This window comes from Bombina bombina, chromosome 4 (assembly GCF_027579735.1).
Source record: "Bombina bombina isolate aBomBom1 chromosome 4, aBomBom1.pri, whole genome shotgun sequence".
Classification (NCBI taxonomy): Eukaryota; Metazoa; Chordata; class Amphibia; order Anura; family Bombinatoridae; genus Bombina; species Bombina bombina.
Genome location: NC_069502.1, coordinates 1,231,336,844 through 1,231,358,255, shown reverse-complemented (window position 1 = coordinate 1,231,358,255; position 21,412 = coordinate 1,231,336,844). Strand labels below are relative to the sequence as shown.

The 21,412-nt window shown below is 38.1% G+C and overlaps 1 protein-coding gene across 1 annotated transcript in view; it reads left to right on the top strand.

The window, feature by feature from the left end:
* Positions 1–10,070: 10,070 nt before the first annotated feature.
* Positions 10,071–21,412, top strand: part of LOC128658288 (uncharacterized) — a 71,041-nt gene continuing 59,699 nt past the window's right edge. Inside the window, exon 1 of the mRNA XM_053712822.1 lies at positions 10,071–10,253. Within this exon, the coding sequence (XP_053568797.1) occupies positions 10,071–10,253 (183 nt within the window). The remainder of the gene's footprint in view (positions 10,254–21,412) is intronic.

The window sequence follows — 21,412 nt, the reverse complement described above, 5'->3', positions numbered from 1 at the left end:
TCTGGCAGAAGAGATGGCCAAAAGGAACAAAACTTTCCAAGAAAGTAATTTAATGTCCAATGAATGCATAGGTTCAAACGGAGGAGCTTGAAGAGCCCCCACAACCAAATTCAAACTCCAAGGAGGAGAAATTGACTTAATGACAGGTTTTATACGAACCAAAGCTTGTACAAAACAATGAATATCAGGAAGATTAGCAATCTTTCTGTGAAAAAGAACAGAAAGAGCAGAGATTTGTCCTTTCAAGGAACTTGCAGACAAACCTTTATCCAAACCATCCTGAAGAAACTGTAAAATTCTCGGAATTCTAAAAGAATGCCAGGAAAAATGATGAGAAAGACACCAAGAAATATAAGTCTTCCAGACTCTATAATATATCTCCCTAGATACGGATTTACGAGCCTGTAACATAGTATTAATCACAGAGTCAGAGAAACCTCTTTGATTAAGAATCAAACGTTCAATCTCCATACCTTTAAATTTAAGGATTTGAGATCCTGATGGAAAAAAGGACCTTGCGACAGAAGGTCTGGTCTTAACGGAAGAGTCCACGGTTGGCAAGAGGCCATCCGGACAAGATCCGCATACCAAAACCTGTGAGGCCATGCTGGAGCTACCAGTAGAACAAACGAGCATTCCTTCAGAATCTTGGAGATTACTCTTGGAAGAAGAACTAGAGGCGGAAAGATATAGGCAGGATGATACTTCCAAGAAAGTGACAATGCATCCACTGCTTCCGCTTGAGGATCCCTGGATCTGGACAGATACCTGGGAAGTACTGAAGAGCTCTGAAAATTGCACGGAGTTCCAAAATATTGATCGGTAATCTCACCTCCTGAGATTCCCAAACCCCTTGTGCTGTCAGAGACCCCCACACAGCTCCCCAACCTGTAAGACTTGCATCTGTTGAAATTACAGTCCAGGTCGGAAGAACAAAAGAAGCCCCCTGAACTAAACGATGGTGATCTGTCCACCACGTCAGAGAGTGTCGTACAATCGGTTTTAAAGATATTAATTGAGATATCTTTGTGTAATCCCTGCACCACTGGTTCAGCATACAGAGCTGAAGAGGTCGCATGTGAAAACGAGCAAAGGGGATCGCGTCCGATGCAGCAGTCATAAGACCTAGAATTTCCATGCATAAGGCTACCGAAGGGAATGATTGTGACTGAAGGTTTCGACGAGCTGATATCAATTTTAGACGTCTCTTGTCTGTCAAAGACAGAGTCATGGACACTGAATCTATCTGGAAACCTAAAAAGGTTACCCTTGTCTGAGGAATCAATGAACTTTTTGGTAAATTGATCCTCCAACCATGATCTTGAAGAAACAACACAAGTCGATTCGTATGAGATTCTGCTAAATGTGAAGACTGAGCAAGTACCAAGATATCGTCCAAATAAGGAAATACCACAATACCCTGTTCTCTGATTACAGACAGAAGGGCACCGAGAACCTTTGTAAAAATTCTTGGAGCTGTTGCTAGGCCAAACGGTAGAGCCACAAACTGGTAATGCTTGTCTAGGAAAGAGAATCTCAGAAACTGATAGTGATCTGGATGAATCGGAATATGCAGATATGCATCCTGTAAATCTATTGTAGACATATAATGCCCTTGCTGAACAAAAGGCAGGATAGTCCTTACAGTTACCATTTTGAATGTTGGTATCCTTACATAACGATTCAATATTTTTAGATCCAGAACTGGTCTGAAGGAATTCTCCTTCTTTGGTACAATGAAGAGATTTGAATAAAACCCCAACCCCTGTTCCAGAACTGGAACTGGCATAATTACTCCAGCCAACTCTAGATCTGAAACACAATTCAGAAATGCTTGAGCCTTCGCTGGGCTTACTGGGACACGGGAAAGAAAAAAATCTCTTTGCAGGAGGCCTTATCTTGAAGCCAATTCTGTACCCTTCTGAAACAATGTTCTGAATCCAAAGATTGTGAACGGAATTGATCCAAATGTCTTTGAAAAAACGTAATCTGCCCCCTACCAACTGAGCTGGAATGAGGGCCGCACCTTCATGTGGACTTAGGCGCTGGCTTTGGTTTTCTAAAAGGCTTGGATTTATTCCAGACTGGAGATGGTTTCCAAACTGATACCGCTCCTGAGGATGAAGGATCAGGCTTTTGTTCCTTGTTGTGACGAAAGGAACGAAAACGATTATTAGACCTAAATTTACCTTTAGATTTTTTATCCTGTGGTAAAAAGTTCCTTTCCCTCCAGTAACAGTTGAGATAATAGAATCAAACTGAGAACCAAATAATTTATTACCCTGGAAAGAAAGGGAAAGCAGAGTAGACTTAGAAGACATATCAGCATTCCAAGTTATAAGCCATAAAGCTCTTCTAGCTAAAATAGCTAGAGACATATACCTGACATCAACTCTAATGATATCAAAGATGGCATCACAAATAAAATTATTAGCATGTTGAAGAAGATTAATAATGGTATGAGAATTATGATCTGTTACTTGTTGCGCTAAAGCTTCTAACCAAAAAGTTGAAGCTGCAGCAACATCCGCTAAAGATATAGCAGGTCTAAGAAGATTACCTGAACACAAGTAAGCTTTTCTTAGAAAGGATTCAATTTTCCTATCTAAAGGATCCTTAAAGGAAGTACCATCTGCCGTAGGAATAGTAGTACGCTTAGCAAGAGTAGAGACAGCCCCATCAACCTTAGGGATTTTGTCCCAAAACTCTAATCTGTCAGATGGCACAGGATATAATTGCTTAAAACGTTTAGAAGGAGTAAATGAATTACCCAAATTATTCCATTCCCTGGAAATTACTTCAGAAATAGCATCAGGGACAGGAAAAACTTCTGGAATAACTACAGGAGATTTAAAAACCTTATCTAAACGTTTAGATTTAGTATCAAGAGGACTAGAATCCTCTATTTCTAATGCAATTAGGACTTCTTTAAGTAAAGAAGAATAAATTCCATTTTAACCCCTTAATGACCGAGGACGTACGCCACACGTCCTCAGAAAAAAGGCAGTTAACGCCTGAGGACGTGTGGCGTACGTCCTCGGTTTGGAAAGCAGCTGGAAGCGATCCTCATCGCTTCCAGCTGCTTTCCGGTTATTGCAGGATGCCTCAATATCGAGGCATCCTGCAATAACAATTTGTACCCCTCCGGTGCAGAGAGAGCCACTCTGTGGCCCTCTCTACACCGGCCATCGATGGCCGCAATCGTTGGTGGGTGGGAGCTGCAGTGGGAGGCGGGTGGGCGGCCATCGATGCCTTCAGATACACAGAGGGGGGCGGGATCGGGGGCGGGAGAGTCAGGGGCGCGCACAGACACGCGCGCGTGCACGTGGGATCGGTGGGCGGGCGCGTGCACGGGAGGGAGCGGGTGGGAACCGTTTACACTACAGAAATAATTATGTAGTAAGTGGGAGGAAGAGGGGGAGTAAATGCCCCCAAAAACTAATCTAAGGGTTCTGGGTGGGGGGGGGGGTAGGGGTTGGTCGTGGGGAAGCTACACTACAGCAAAATGAAAAAAAAAAAATACAAAAAGAGGAAAAAATATTGTTAACTGGGTACTGGCAGACAGCTGCCAGTACCCAAGATGGCCCCCAATAAGGCAGGGGGGGGTTAGAGAGCTGTTTTTGGGGGGGATCAGGGAGGTTGGGGGCTAAGGGGGGATCCTACAAAGTAGCATATGTAAATATGCTAAAGATGTATTTAAAAAAAAAAAAAAAACTTTTATTTTAGTACTGGCAGACTTTCTGCCAGTACTTAAGATGGCGGGGACAATTGTGGGGTGGGGGAGGGAAGGGAGCTGTTTGGGAGATATCAGGGGGTCTGATGTGTCAGGTGGGAGGCTGATCTCTACACTAAAGCTAAAATTAACCCCGCAAGCTCCCTACAAACTACCTAATTAACCCCTTGACTGCTAGCCATAATACATGTGTGATGCGCAGCAGCACTTTGCGGCCTTCTAATTACCAAAAAGCAACCCCAAAGTCATATATGTCTGCTATTTCTGAACAAAGGGGATCCCAGAGAAGCATTTACAACTATTTGTGCCATAATTGCACATGCTGTTTGTAAATAATTTCAGTGAGAAACCTAAAATTGTGAAAAATTTAGCGTTTTTTTTTAATTTGATTGCATTTGGCGGTGAAATGGTGGCATGAAATATACCAAAATGGGCCTAGATCAATACTTGGGGTTGTCTACTACACTACACTGAAGCTAAAATTAACCCTAGAAGCTCCCTACATGCTCCCTAATTAACCCCTTCACTGCTGGGCATAATACACGTGTGGTGCGCAGTCGCATTTAGCAGCCTTCTAATTAGTAAAAAGCAAAACCAAAGCCATATATGTCTGCTATTTATGAACAAAGGGGATCCCAGAGAAGCATTTACAACCATGTATGCTATAATTGCATAAGTTTTTTGTAAATAATTTCAGTGAGAAACCTAAAGTTTGTGAAAAAAATTGTGAAAAAGTGAACATTTTTTTTTATTTGATCGCATTTGGCGGTGAAATGGTGGCATGAAATATACCAAAATGGGCCTAGATCAATACTTTGGGATGTCTTCTAAAAAAAAATATATACATGTCAAGGGATATTCAGGGATTCCTGAAAGATATCAGTGTTCCAATGTAACTAGCGCTAATTTTGAAAAAAAGTGGTTTGGAAATAGCAAAGTGCTACTTGTATTTATGGCCCTATAACTTGCAAAAAAAAGCAAAGAACATGTAAACATTGGGTATTTCTAAACTCAGGACAAAATTTAGAAACTATTTAGCATGGTTTTTGTTTGGTGGTTGTAGATGTATAACAGATTTTGGGGGTCAAAGTTAGAAAAAGTGTGTTTTTTTCTATTTTTTCCTCATATTTTATAAAAAATTTTATAGTAAATTATAAGATATGAGGAAAATAATGGTATATTTTGAAAGTCCATTTAATGGCGAGAAAAACGGTATATAATATGTGTGGGTACATTAAATGAGCAAGGGGAAAATTACAGCTAAACACAAACACTGCAGAAATGTAAAAATAGCCTTGGTCCCAAACGGACAGAAAATGGAAAAGTGCTGTGGTCATTAAGGGGTTAAATAAATATGAAGATTTATCAGCATCAACCTCTGAGACAGAATCCTCTGAACCAGAAGAACCATTATCAGAATCAGAATGATGATCTTCATTTAAAAATTCATCTGAAAAATGAGAAGTTTTAAAAGACTTTTTACGTTTACTAGAAGGAGGAATAACAGACATAGCCTTCTTAATGGATTTAGAAACAAAATCTCTTATGTTATCAGGAACACTCTGAGCATTAGATGTTGATGGAACAGCAACAGGTAATGTAACAGTACTAAAGGAAATATTATCTGCATTAACAAGTTTGTCATGACAATCAGTACAAACAACAGCTGGAGGAACAGATACCATAAGTTTACAGCAGATACACTTAGCTTTGGTAGATCCAGCACCAGGCAGCGATTTTCCAGAAGTATCTTCTGACTCAGTGTTAACGTGGGACATCTTGCAATATGTAATAGAAAAAAACAACATATAAAGCAAAATTTATCAAATTCCTTAAATGACAGTTTCAGGAATGGGAAAAAATGCCAGTAAACAAGCTTCTAGCAACCAGAAGCAATAAATAATGAGACTTAAATAATGTGGAGACAATAGTGACGCCCATATTTTTTTAGCGCCAAAAAAAACGCCCACATTATTTGGCGCCTAAATGCTTTTGGCGCCAAAAATGACGTCACAACCGGAACGCCGACACTTTTGGCGCAAAAAAACGTCAAAAATGACGCAACTTCCGGCGACACGTATGACGCCGGAAACAGAAAAAAAAATTGGCGCTAAAGAAGTCCGCGCCAAGAATGACGCAATAAAATGAAGCATTTTCAGCCCCTGCGAGCCTAACAGCCCACAGGGAAAAAAGTCAAATTTTAAGGTAAGAAAAAATTGATTTATTCATATGCATTATCCCAAATATGAAACTGACTGTCTGAAATAAGGAATATTGAACATCCTGAGTCAAGGCAAATAAATGTTTGAATACATATATTTAGAACTTTATAAAAAAGTGCCCAACCATAGCTTAGAGTGTCACAGAAAATAAGACTTACTTACCCCAGGACACTCATCTACAAGTTGTAGAAAGCCAAACCAGTACTGAAACGAAAATCAGTAGAGGTAATGGTATATATAAGAGTATATCGTCGATCTGAAAAGGGAAGTAAGAGATGAATCTCTACGACCGATAACAGAGAACCTATGAAATAGACCCCGTAGAAGGAGATCATTGAATTCAAATAGGCAATACTCTCCTCACATCCCTCTGACATTCACTGCACGCTGAGAGGAAAACCGGGCTCCAACCTGCTGCGGAGCGCATATCAACGTAGAATCTAGCACAAACTTACTTCACCACCTCCATAGGAGACAAAGTTTGTAAAACTGATTTGTGGGTGTGGTGAGGGGTGTATTTATAGGCATTTTGAGGTTTGGGAAACTTTGCCCCTCCTGGTAGGAATGTATATCCCATACGTCACTAGCTCATGGACTCTTGCTAATTACATGAAAGAAATATATAAAATGGTATATTGTACAATGTACGTAAAAGTCCTACCGTATTGTAATGTTTTTCTATTTATGTCTTATTATAGTAGGGGTGTTTGGCTAACACTGGGGTAGCTTATTAGTGCAAGCTAGGCGATATTTATATCTATCTATATCTCAAATACATAACCTATCGTGGCAATAGATGTGTATATGGGCAAACATGCTATACCTCAAAGTAGTGGAATTACACGAGTATATAGTTGGGGCTCAGTATATGTAGACAATCCTGCAGAATATATGAAATGTTTGCAACACTGTTTCAGGAAACATATTGCGGCCTATGAAACTTAATATAATACTGTTGAGTAGACAAAACACCTATACTATCCGTATACTGTGTGTGGTTGAAGGAACCCCACATAGCAAATAGCTATTTATAGACAACAATGCCAGTCCAAATGGATATTGAGCCCCCTAGGGGTCATGGCCCTAGGTTGAAAACCCATTTTGGTCTCCCTTCGCAAGAGGAGTTTTGCCCTATCACCCCCCCTAGTCAACGGGGGAATGTGGTCAATAATAATGTACTTAAGATCTGTAACTCTGTGTCCGGCTTCAGCAACATGCCGAGCCACCGGCTGATCAGACGTTCCTTTGTCTATTGCTGCACGTATTGCGGACCAGTGGTTCGCCATCCTGGTCCTCAGGTCGTCCACCGTCTTGCCCACATAAAACATTCCACACACAGTGTAGGAGATAAACGATGTACTTCGTGGTGCAAGTTACTCTGTGTCTTATTTTAAAAAAAAATTGTAGAATACGGATGACTCAAGAGGCTGCCTGTAGTTAAACCCCCGCAGGTTGTGCATTCTAAGCACCAAAAGCACCTGGGTTTGGTTTTGAGCCAGGTGTCATTGCTGTAACATCCTCTAGGGTCCGTTTTGATCAGTTAGTCTCTCAGGGTATCCAATCCTGGGTGGTAGCATCGATTTAAAAGGTAAATCCCTGTCCGTGTTTAACAGGTTCCAGTTTTTCCTCAGGGTTTCTGCAATCCCTTCTTTACCCTTGGTATAGGTTGTGGTGAATGTAAGTTTTTTTCTCCACTGCTTTGTTCTTGGAGCCATATAAAAGTTCCTTTTGTGTCGTTTCCACAGCCGCTTCTTTGCTGGTCTTCAAAGTTTTCTGGTGGTATCCCCTCTGGTGGAATTTCATTACCATATCTGTCATCTGTAGGTCTCTAAGTTCCTCCATGGTATTGTTCCTGGCCACTCTATTAAACTGGGATGTTGGAAGTGCTTTCTTCAGGCTTGGCGGATGGCAGCTGGAAGCATGTAAAATAAAGTTCTTATCAGTTGGTTTGCTGTAGAGGGTAGTGTTCAAGGTATCCCCTCGTTTAAAGATTCTTATGTCCAGAAAGTCTACTGTGTTCTTGTCATATGTTATTTTAAACTTGACAGTAGGATGTACTTTATTCAGTTCCTCAAACCAATTGAGTAGTTCCTCCTCGGTTCCTGTCCATAGGAGGAACAAATCATCAATGTATCTCTTAAATAGCTGTATTCTATGGTCTTGAAACAATTGTGTACCTCCATTCTCTAGTTCAGCCATAAACAGGTTGGCATATGATGGGGCCATATTAGACCCCATTGCCGTTCCTGCGACCTGCAGATAGAATGATCTTTCAAAACAGAAATAATTGAGCTCCAAGCATATTCTCAACATTTCACAGATGGCTTCAACAGGAGGACCTATGTAAGGGTATCTTGTCAATTGCCTTTTGGTAGCCGCTATTCCCTCTTGATGGGGGATGACCGTATGCAGGCTGGTCACGTCTAGTGTGACCAGCCAAATATTCTCAGCAAGTGGAGGTAATTCCATTAGGAGTTTAATCATGGATGCTGAGTCTAGAAGGAAGGATTGAATATTGCGGACTATTGGTTGAAGTATATGGTCTATATATGTCGCTATTGGTTGGAGTAGGGAGCAAATTGCAAACACAATCGGCCTCCCAGGCGGGGCGTCCAAACTTTTGTGCACCTTGGGTAGCATGTAGAGAACCGGTGTACTCGGGAACTCGACCGTCATATACTCACTGGTATTTTTGTTGATATAGTTGTTCTTAAGAAGCAGTTGTATCAATTCATCCAGCATCTTTTTAAATTAGTTGTTGGATCACCCCTCATTGCACAGTAGGTATCTTTATCCTCTAGTTGTCACATCACTTCTTGTTTGTAATCAGTATAGTCCTGTAAGACCACTGCACCTCCTTTGTCAGCCTCCCTCAAGACGATAGTATTGTCCTCTAGTAGTGTTCTAAGCGCCCGCCTTTCATTAGTAGTCAGGTTTTGTCTGTACTCCTTAAGGTTTTTGCAATTTTCCTCACTCTCCTGCCATAGGGGTTTTGAGAATGTTTTGATCGATGCATTTTGGCTACTGGGGTCATAGGTGCTTTTTCCCCTCAATCTTATGCCAGTGTCTTCTCCACTAGTGGTGCCAAAATGTTCCTTAAGTATCAGGGTTCTAGTGACTCTTTGTACGTCCACGAATAGGTCAAAGTTGTCAGGTTTTGATGTAGGGACAAATGAGAGGCCTTTATTCAGGATACTCCTGTCGTCTTCACTAAGAATGTGGCTGCTCAGGTTAATAATCAGTTCTTCATGGACCTTCCCCTCCTGGGTGGTCTTGGTGGGCGACTTGTAGCCCCACCTCCGGGTATGTGTCCTCTGCCTCCGTCATTTTTTGAACGTGTTTGCATTCCTGATTGGTTGTCTATGACTGCTGTCATTGATCTGTTGGTATTATCGGAGTCTGAGCTGTTACCTCAGCTATCCACAGTCCCAATTGGTCTTGTAAGGTTATACCTCTGTCTCCAGGGTCTGTTAGATCGGCATTGTGTTCTTTCATCTGGGCTCAACTGCCATCGGTAGACACTTTTGTTTTTATAGTCTTGTGTCACATCCTCCAGCTTGCGATTTTTAAACGATATTAACACGTTTTCATTCTTGTCCACTTCTTCCTTCATTTTATTCAGCCAGTTCTGTTCCTTATCTGCCTCCAGTCTTTGCAAATATAGTTCTTCGTAGGACTTGGTCTCTTTCCTATTGACTTCAAGCAATCTTGTTACTTCTTCAATGACCAATAAAATTTGGTCAAGTGAACGTTTATTCATGATGTAGCACCACTTTAAGCAGAATGCTGGATTATTTCTGCCTATTGTTGGTGTGTTCCTGATCCTGAATCTACGTGGGATAAAACATTTTCTGTGGTATTCTGACAGATAAGTTGCATGCAGGATGAGATCCTTTTCTTTTTTCTTCAGTTTTGCCAATTTGGCATAAATCTGTGAGTCTTGTTCGACAGTTACTTTTAGTGGCAAAGTTGTGTACCTTATTCTTGAGGCATCTTACTCTGTAAAACATAAATTCTTCTGCCCCTATTTTACACATGCTTCCAGCTGCCATCCGCCAAGCCGGAAGAAGGCACTTCCAACATCCCAGTTTAAGAGAGTGGCCAGGAACAATACCATGGAGGAACTTAGGGACCTACAGATGACAGATATGGTAATGAAATTCCGCCAGAGGGGATACCAACAGAAAACTTTGAAGACAAGCCAAGAAGCGGCTGTGGAAACGACACAAAAGGAACTTTTATATGGCTCTAAGAACAAAGAAGTGGAGGAGAAATATTCACCACAACCTATACCAAGGGTAAAGAAGGAATTGCAGAAACCCTGAGGAAAAACTGGAACCTGTTAACCACAAACAGGGACTTACCTTTTAAAACAATGCTACCACCCAGGATTGGATACCGAAGAGCGGCCTCCCTGAGAGACCAACTGATCAAAATGGACCCTAGAGGATGTTACAGCAATGACACCTGGCTCAAAACCAAACCCGGGTGCTTTTGGTGCTTGGGATGCACAACCTGCGGGGGGTTAACTGCAGGCAGCCTCTTCAGTCATCCGTAATCTACAAAAAAAATTAAAATAAGACACAGAGTAACTTGCACCACAAAGTACATTGTTTATCTCCTACACTGTGTGTGGAATGTTTTATGTGGGCAAGACGGTAGACGACCTGAGGACCAGGATGGCGAACAACCGGTCCGCAATATGTGCAGCAATAGACAAAGGAACGTCTGATCAGCCGTTGGCTCTGCATTTTGCTGAAGCTGGACACAGAATTACAGATCTTAAGTACATTATTATTGACCACATTCCCCCGTTGACTAGGGGGGAAGATAGGGCAAAACTCCTCTTGCGAAGGGAGACACAATGGATTTTCAACCTAGGGACCATGACCCCTAGGGGGCTCAATGCCCATTTGGACTGGCATTGTTGTCTATAAATAGCTATTTGCTATCTGGGGTTCCTTCAAACACACACCGTATACGGATAGTATAGGTGTTTTGTCTACTCAACAGTATTATATTAAGTTTCATAGACTGCAATATGTTGTTTCCTGAAACAATGTTGCAAACATTTCATATATTCTGCAGAATTGTCTACATATACTGAGCCCCAACTATATACCGTGTAATTCCACTACTTTGAGGTATAGCATGTATGCCCATATATATATCTATTGCCACGATAGGTTATGTATTTGAGATATAGATAGATATAAATATTGCCTAGTTTGCACTAATAAGCTACCCCAGTGTTAGCCATACACCCCTACTATAATAAGACATAAATAGAAAAACATTACAATACGGTAGGACTTTTACGTACATTGTACAATATACAATGTTATATATTTTTCTTCTTGACTGTATGCAAATTTAACCTTTGAGTCTGTACAAATGTGAATGCAATTTGGGGATTCCAATGCTAACGATATGTCACTAGTTTATAACTGCCATATAATACTGTCTTGTGTAGTGATATGAAATAACACCTTCTCCCAGTAGTGTAACAAACGGTATGCCCTAGACATCTGTGTGATATCATCACTTTCTGTAAAAGCAATGGCTCCTGACAGTATGTTTTTCTATGTTTTTAAGTACACACACGGCGCTCATATCTGAGCGTCTTGTTGCCATGACTACTCCCGTGAAGTACCGCACTAATGTTTGCTTTGCAGGGGTATTAAAGGGGGTGAGTACACTGTTAATTATTATGCTTATTTTGAAAACGGGGGTAATACCCGAAACGTCAAATAAAATACTTTTTGTATTTAACTAATGAAAGACCCAATGAGTGACTTCCTGCTACGCTGATCTATATATATATCTGTTACAGTATATGATAAAGAGAACAGTCAGGGAAATACATTAGTCACCAAAGAAAACAGTAGTAAGCAAGCAATTAGAACCGCAGCATTTCAAGGGATATAAGATAACAACAAAATACTACCTAGAACATTAGTCCCATCACAGATTGTATACTTAGTCCCATGAGCAATTAAGCATTTAAATAAATGACAGCATAGAAATGATGCATGAAGATTCAATCACTAGTAGCCCCAAAGTCTGATGGGGAACAACGTAGTGAAATACCATCCAAAGGTGAAGCGTAGACAGAACCAGAAAAGTTCATCACTAGGTCCTTGGACACAGCGTGAGAACGAACTCAGGTACACTCACCCCAAATGTGATAAAAAGCTGAAGAAAACTGCTGGGCTTGTATCACAGGAAAGCCATAACCATTCCAGCGTTCACAGATAGAGGATAGTGCTTCCGGTATCACGTGACTCGATGTGTCACACGTCACAGGACCGCCTATCAGCCAATTAGATGCCTTGTTGAGCTAACACTGAGCTCACGATACAGCCGGGGAAACTCACGTAATACATGACACATCCAGCAGTACTCAGCATCCACAAACAGAGGCAACAACTTAGCAAATGCAGGCGGTTTTTTCTCACATAGCACAAATGTGATAGTACACACCAACACAGTTCCTTGATGACCCAGATGGAAATGTTGCAAAATGAGCCAGGGGGAAGAAGGTTTAAAGCTGCAGTCAATTAGTGGACACCCCAAAGTCCACTGGGCATAAATAGAATATATAAAAAAAGAAATTCCCGCAGCCAAACATGTGTAGATCAAAAATTATGGGTTGCTTTAATCCAGGATAAAAACAACAGGACATGCAGTTAAAAGTTCAAACCATAGTCTGACCGGTTTCGGTCTCCCTGACCGTAATCATAGACTAATACAAAACATGAGTACCAAACATTTAAGTAACATGTAGCATCTCCTGATTGGCTAAAAACAAACAATGTGAATTTTGACTCCATGTATGCTGACACTAATAGATCACTTTTAGTATGTTAACATATCAAATGCATCAAATAAATATACATAAACATAAGTAATATAGTGATGATGTAGACTCTAATTCATTTATAGACCATGGTTATAATAGATCAAAGAAAAAGTTATATACACCAATGGCTAAATTGAATATTATGTAAATATGGGAGCTTTAGGAAAATTCTTAACCCATGTAGTTGAAATATATACCTCTACATGTAGATGCCATCATGCTTCCATATATCCATAAAAATACTGCCCAAAATTTTACAGTAAGTATGTAGTAATCTAATAAATACAATCACAACATATTCAGATAATCCATAATAAATGGCAATTAGATAAACAATATGAATAACAAACATAAAAATGACAGTACCTATTATACCCTTTAACAATTTGTTATAAAAGTTTGACAATTGCTCTCGAAACATACATTAAGATTAAGCAAAAAGAAAAATCTTTTTTATATTTTATATATACAACAAATTGAACAGGTCTTGATACACTTCATATTATGCTTAATCATCTTTGCCAAAAATTTATGTCAAACTCTGAGTTGAAAACAGAGGGAAAGAGGCTTTGCATTTTAAATATGTTACAGTGTTGTGATGTGACACACATACAGTATATATAGCTAGCAGTTACAGTGTTGTGATGTGACACACATACAGTATATATAGCTAGCTGTTACAGTGTTGTGATGTGACACACATACAGTATATATAGCTAGCTGTTACAGTGTTGTGATGTGACACACATACAGTATATATAGCTAGCTGTTACAGTGTTGTGATGTGACACACATACAGTATATATAGCTAGCTGTTACAGTGTTGTGATGTGACACACATACAGTATATATAGCTAGCTGTTACAGTGTTGTGATGTGACACACATACAGTATATATAGCTAGCTGTTACAGTGTTGTGATGTGACACACATACAGTATATATAGCTAGCTGTTACAGTGTTGTGATGTGACACACACATATATATAGCTAGCTGTTACAGTGTTGTGATGTGACACACACATATATATAGCTAGCTGTTACAGTGTTGTGATGTGACACACACACACATATATAGCTAACTGTTACAGTGTTGTGATGTGACACACACACATATATATAGCTAGCTGTTACAGTGTTGTGATGTGACCACACATACAGTATATATAGCTAGCTGTTACAGTGTTGTGATGTGACACACACATATATATAGCTAGCTGTTACAGTGTTGTGATGTGACACACACATATATATAGCTAGCTCTTACAGTGTTGTGATGTGACACACACACATATATAGCTAACTGTTACAGTGTTGTGATGTTACACACACACATATATATAGCTAGCTGTTACAGTGTTGTGATGTGACACACACATACATATAGCTAGCTGTTACAGTGTTGTGATGTGACACACACATATATATAGCTAGCTGTTACAGTGTTGTGATGTGACACACACACATATATATAGCTAGCTGTTACAGTGTTGTGATGTGACACACACATATATATATATATATATATATAGCTAGCTGTTACAGTGTTGTGATGTGACACACACACCTATATAGCTAGCTGTTACAGTGTTGTGATGTGACACACACACATATATATAGCTAGCTGTTACAGTGTTGTGATGTGACACACACATACATATAGCTAGCTGTTACAGTGTTGTGATGTGACACACACATATATATAGCTAGCTGTTACAGTGTTGTGATGTGACACACACACATATATATAGCTAGCTGTTACAGTGTTGTGATGTGACACACACACATATATATATATATAGCTAGCTGTTACAGTGTTGTGATGTGACACACACACATATATATAGCTAGCTGTTACAGTGTTGTGATGTGACACACACACATATATATAGCTAGCTGTTACAGTGTTGTGATGTGACACACACATATATATAGCTAGCTTTTACAGTGTTGTGATGTGACACACACATATATATAGCTAGCTGTTACAGTGTTGTGATGTGACACACACATATATATAGCTAGCTTTTACAGTGTTGTGATGTGACACACACATACATATAGCTAGCTGTTACAGTGTTGTGATGTGACACACACATATATATAGCTAGCTGATACAGTGTTGTGATGTGACACACACATATATATAGCTAGCTGTTAGTGTTGTGATGTGACACACACATATATATAGCTAGCTGTTACAGTGTTGTGATGTGACACACACATATATATAGCTAGCTGTTACAGTGTTGTGATGTGACACACACACATATATATAGCTAGCTGTTACAGTGTTGTGATGTGGACACACACACATATATATAGCTAGCTGTTACAGTGTTGTGATGTGACACACACATATATATAGCTAGCTGTTATAGTGTTGTGATGTGACACACACACATATATAGCTAGCTGTTACAGTGTTGTGATGTGACACACACATATATATACAGTTAGCCCTCGGTTTACGCCAGGGTTAAGTTCCAGAAGGAATGGTTGTAAATCGAAACCGTTGTAAATTGAAACCCAGTTTATAATGTAAGTCAATGGGAAATGAGGGAGTTAGGTTCCAGGCTCCTCTCAAAAAAAGTAACACCTAATACATTATTTTTAAAGCTTTGAAATGAAGACTTTAAATGCTAAACAGCATTATAACCCTAAAAAACTAATCACACAACACAGAATATATAATTAAACTAAGTTAAATGAACAGAAACATTTGCTAAACAGCAATATAAACCTAATGAAATAATCACACAACAGACTTCACTTGCATTTTTCTGCAAACAGTTCTCTCTATGCATTCCAATCTGGACTGATTTATAGACAGGATGATCTTGTTCCTTTGAAATCTGCTCAATAGCTCAGGTCTGGTTAAACTGATTAATTTCAGCTTGCTTGGCTTTGCTGCAATACAAGCGGACAGCTCCACCTACTAGCTATTTTAATAAATGCACTGCTTCTCAATGCTTTTCAATAGCAGTCACATGACTAGAAAAAAAGGTTGTTATTCTGAAACGGTGTAAATTGAACCGTTGTAAAACGAGGGCCACCTGTATATATAGCTAGCTGTTACAGTGTTGTGATGTGACACATCCATATATATAGCTAGCTGTTACAGTGTTGTGATGTGACACACACATATATATAGCTAGCTGTTACAGTGTTGTGATGTGACACACACATATATATAGCTAGCTGTTACAGTGTTTGTGATGGTGACACACATATATATAGCTAGCTGTTACAGTGTTGTGATGTGACACACACATACATATAGCTAGCTGTTACAGTGTTGTGATGTGACACACACATATATATAGCTAGCTGTTACAGTGTTGTGATGTGACACACACATATATATAGCTAGCTGTTACAGTGTTGTGATGTGACACACACATATATATAGCTAGCTGTTACAGTGTTGTGATGTGACACACATATATATATAGCTAGCTGTTACAGTGTTGTGAAACACACATATATATAGCTAGCTGTTACAGTGTTGTGATGTGACACACATATATATAGCTAGCTGTTACAGTGTTGTGATGTGACACACATATATATAGCTAGCTGTTACAGTGTTGTGATGTGACACACACATATATATAGCTAGCTGTTACAGTGTTGTGATGTGACACACACATATATATAGCTAGCTGTTACAGTGTTGTGATGTGACACACACACATATATATAGCTAGCTGTTACAGTGTTGTGATGTGACACACACATATATATAGCTAGCTGTTACAGTGTTGTGATATGACACACACATATATATAGCTAGCTGTTGCAGTGTTGTGATGTGGAAAACACACATATATAGCTAGCTGTTACAGTGTTGTGACGTGACACACACATATATATAGCTAGCTGTTACAGTGTTGTGATGTGACACACACACATATAAATAGCTAGCTGTTTACAGTGTTGTGATGTGACACACACATATATATAGCTAGCTGTTACAGTGTTGTGACGTGACACACACATATATATAGCTAGCTGTTACAGTGTTGTGATGAGACACACATATATATATATAGCTAGCTGTTACAGTGTTGTGATGTGACACACACATATATATAGCTAGCTGTTACAGTGTTGTGATGTGACACACACACATATAAATAGCTAGCTGTTACAGTGTTGTGATGTGACACACACATATATATAGCTAGCTGTTACAGTGTTGTGACGTGACACACACATATATATAGCTAGCTGTTACAGTGTTGTGATGAGACACACATATATATATAGCTAGCTGTTACAGTGTTGTGATGTGACACACACACATATAAATAGCTAGCTGTTACAGTGTTGTGATGTGACACACACATATATATAGCTAGCTGTTACAGTGTTGTGACGTGACACACACATATATATAGCTAGCTGTTACAGTGTTGTGATGAGACACACATATATATATATAGCTAGCTGTTACAGTGTTGTGATGTGACACACACATATATATAGCTAGCTGTTACAGTGTTGTGATGTGACACACACACATATAAATAGCTAGCTGTTACAGTGTTGTGATGTGACACACACATATATATAGCTAGCTGTTACAGTGTTGTGACGTGACACACACATATATATAGCTAGCTGTTACAGTGTTGTGATGAGACACACATATATATATAGCTAGCTGTTACAGTGTTGTGATGTGACACACACATATATATAGCTAGCTGTTACAGTGTTGTGATGTGACACACACATATATATAGCTAGCTGTTACAGTGTTGTGATGTGACACACACATATATATAGCTAGCTGTTACAGTGTTGTGATGTGACACACACATATATATAGCTAGCTGTTATAGTGTTGTGATGTGACACACACACATATATATATATATACAGTGTTGTGATGTGACACACACACATATATATATATATATATATATATATATATAGCTAGCTGTTATAGCGTTGTGATGTGACACACACACACATATATATATATATATATATATACAGTGTTGTGATGTGACACACACATATATATATATAGCTAGCTGCTACAGTGTTGTGATGTGACACACACATATATATATATATACACACACAGTGTTGTGATGTGACACACATATAAATATAGCTAGCTGTTACAGTGTTGTGATGTGACACACACACACACATATATATATATATATATATATACAGTGTTGTGATGTGACACACACATATATATATAGCTAGCTGTTACAGTGTTGTGATGTGACACACACATATATATAGCTAGCTGTTACAGTGTTGTGATGTGACACACATATATATAGCTAGCTGTTACAGTGTTGTGATGTGACACACATATATATATAGCTAGCTGTTACAGTGTTGTGATGTGACACACACATATATATATAGCTAGCTGTTATAGTGTTGTGATGTGACACACACATATATATAGCTAGCTGTTACAGTGTTGTGATGTGACACACACATATATATATAGCTAGCTGTTACAGTGTTGTGATGTGACACACACATATATATATATAGCTAGCTGTTATAGTGTTGTGATGTGACACACACACATATATATATATATATATATATATATATATACAGTGTTGTGATGTGACACACACACACACATATATATATATATATAAGAAGGTTCAGCGAAAGAGAGGATGTAGAGCAGGGAAGAGGAAACAACTTCAAAAATGCAAGAGTGTATTAAGAGATAAAAATGAAGCGAGTATTTATAATTTATCATCCTATACTATTGACAGTGGAAGTATGGCCTTGTTGAGTAAGGGCTTATCCTTTGCCCCAAAAAAGAATTTAGATAAATTCCAGGTATTCATTGATTTCCAGAGATTCATAAGAAACATTACGCTTAAGAGATTTTTTGCTCAAAAAAATACACAGTCTGGAGCTAGATACAAAAGTGTACTTCAGGTTGATGATGTTTAAACTCTGGAAAACATGAACCTGTTATTAGGAAGTGACTCTCCCATTGAATCAAATGACATTTTTATACATAGCGATAAAAAAGCTAAATCTACATTTTATCCAATCAATGCACAAGGTGAATATATTAAGACTTTTAAAAATTTGGTCGAAAAAGAACTTGAATCATTACCAGTTGATATAAATTTTAAAGATAACCTTAACAAATTTGAAAGAAGTAGTTTGAATCAATTAATGAAAAATAATAATATCACCATCCGCCAAGCCGATAAAGGTGGGGGGATAGTGATACAGGATCGTGAAGTTTATATTGCTGAAGCATTACGTTTACTAAATGATTCAACTACATATAATAAATTAAAGAATGACCCCACAAAGGCATTTTTATTAGAACTAAAAGGTGTTAAAAAAGTATAGGATTGTCAGAGAAAATTCTAACTAAAGATGAGTTTAATTTTTTATATAATGAACACCCTAGATTGGCTGTTATGTATCATCTTCCCAAGATACACAAATCGGTCTCCAACCCTCCAGGGAGACCGATTGTATCTGGGATAGATTCATTAACAGCCAATCTATCGAGTTATATTGATTACTTTCTGAATCCACTTGTTACTCAACTTAATTCTTATCTTAGGGATGATGTACACCTAATACAGGAACTTAAGAAGGTTAAATGGAATAGTGATATGAGATTCATCACTTGTGATGTAACCTCATTGTACACCATAATACAACATTCAATTGGAATAAAGGCTAGTTCATATTTTTTAAAGAAAAAAAGAATCTTTCCAGACCATCAAATTAAGTTTTTAGAACATTGTATGAAATTTGTCTTAGAACACAATTATTTTCAATTTGAAAAGGATTTTTACCATCAAATATGTGGCACTGCGATGGGGACGAAATTTGCCCCATCGTATGCTAATTTATTTATGGGTTTATTTGAAGATGAATTTATTTGGAGAGATGGCCCTTTTAAACATAATTTAATATTTTATAAGCGTTTTATCGATGATGTTTTTATAATTTGGGAGGGATCAGAAATTGAGGCAGTCAATTTTATTGACTTTTTAAACACCAATGAGTTCAATGTAAAATTTGTTGGTAATATTCAAAACCAAATGATTGAATTCTTGGATTTATTGGTGTTTGTAGAGGACAATAAAATTTATACTAAGAATTATAGAAAATCAGTGGACAGTAACAGCTTATTGCATGCAACTAGTGGCCATTACAAAAAATGGGTGAAAAATATTCCCAAAAGTCAATTTATAAGGCTGAAAAGGAATTGTTCTAGAACAAGTGATTACCATACTGAAGCAGAAGTTTTAAAAGAAAAATTAATTTGTAAGGCCCATAATGGGGAACATGTCAGATATATCATGGACCAAGTGGAAATTTTAGATAGGGAAACATTATTAAATAAACAAAAAGAAATATCTTGTGAACAAGAAAAACATTCTGTCAAATTTATCACCACATATGGTGAGGGTATTATGAATGTGAAGAAAATATTACATAAATATTGGCCTATATTAAAAGGGGACCCCCTATTAAAAGAAAGTTTAGATATAAATCCGAAGGTAGTGTATAGGAAGAATACCAGTTTAAAGAATTGACTTGCCCCCAGTAAGTTAAAAGAGAGTAAACCAACACAATGTAATATCAATGATAACTTTTTGAGTTTGAAGGGCACATATAGATGCCATAAAGCAAGATGTCCTATGTGCAAATGCATTAATAAAGAGAGATCTGTTTTTAGATCAGTAACAGGACAAGAGTTTAGGGTTAAACAATTTATTACCTGTAAGAGTACCCATGTAGTTTATTTATTAGAGTGCAGTTGTGGGCTAAAGTATGTAGGTCGTACGAAGAGATGCCTATCAAAAAGATACAGTGAACATGTTTACAACATAAAGAAACCAATATTAAAACATAGTGTACCAATTCATTACTCTCAGAGCCATGCATGTGATCCAAAATGCTTGACTGTGAAAGGTATTGAAATGGTTAAACCCAATCCTAGGGGTGGCAATAGACTTTTGGACCTTAGGCGCAGAGAGACATTTTGGATATATAAACTGGGGACTCTCGCGCCTAATGGTCTAAATGTTGATTTAGATGTGGCAGCTTTTATCACGTAGACTGACTTTTTTAGGTTTTAAAAATTATCAACAATCTGATTGTGGACTAGAAGGTGTTGTTATATAGCTAATAATATGAATTTGTGTATGAGTTTAGATTTTTATAAGTATTGGAACTATATGATATTTTATTACATGTGGCAATGTATGTATTTATTTTATTGTATTTTTAAAAAACTTGTAATAGTGTTTTTAGTAAAATAGAAGGTAATTTATTATAGAATTAATCAATTTTATATGTTTTTTAATACTAACCATTTGAGGTGAAATGATGTATTAATTGGTTTTAGGGAATAGAAACAAGATAGATATTTGTGTATTATGTATATAGAAAAATCAATTGTATTACAATGGTCATTCTGCTCATGAAAGCTAGATGGCGCTAGTAGATTATGTATAAATAGAGTAGTAAAGGATTGGTAATTATTCCTCTTGAAAAAGCGCCCAGCAGGGGGCGAGAAACGCGTTGAGGCCAAGATCCAGAGAGCACTGTGAGTCAG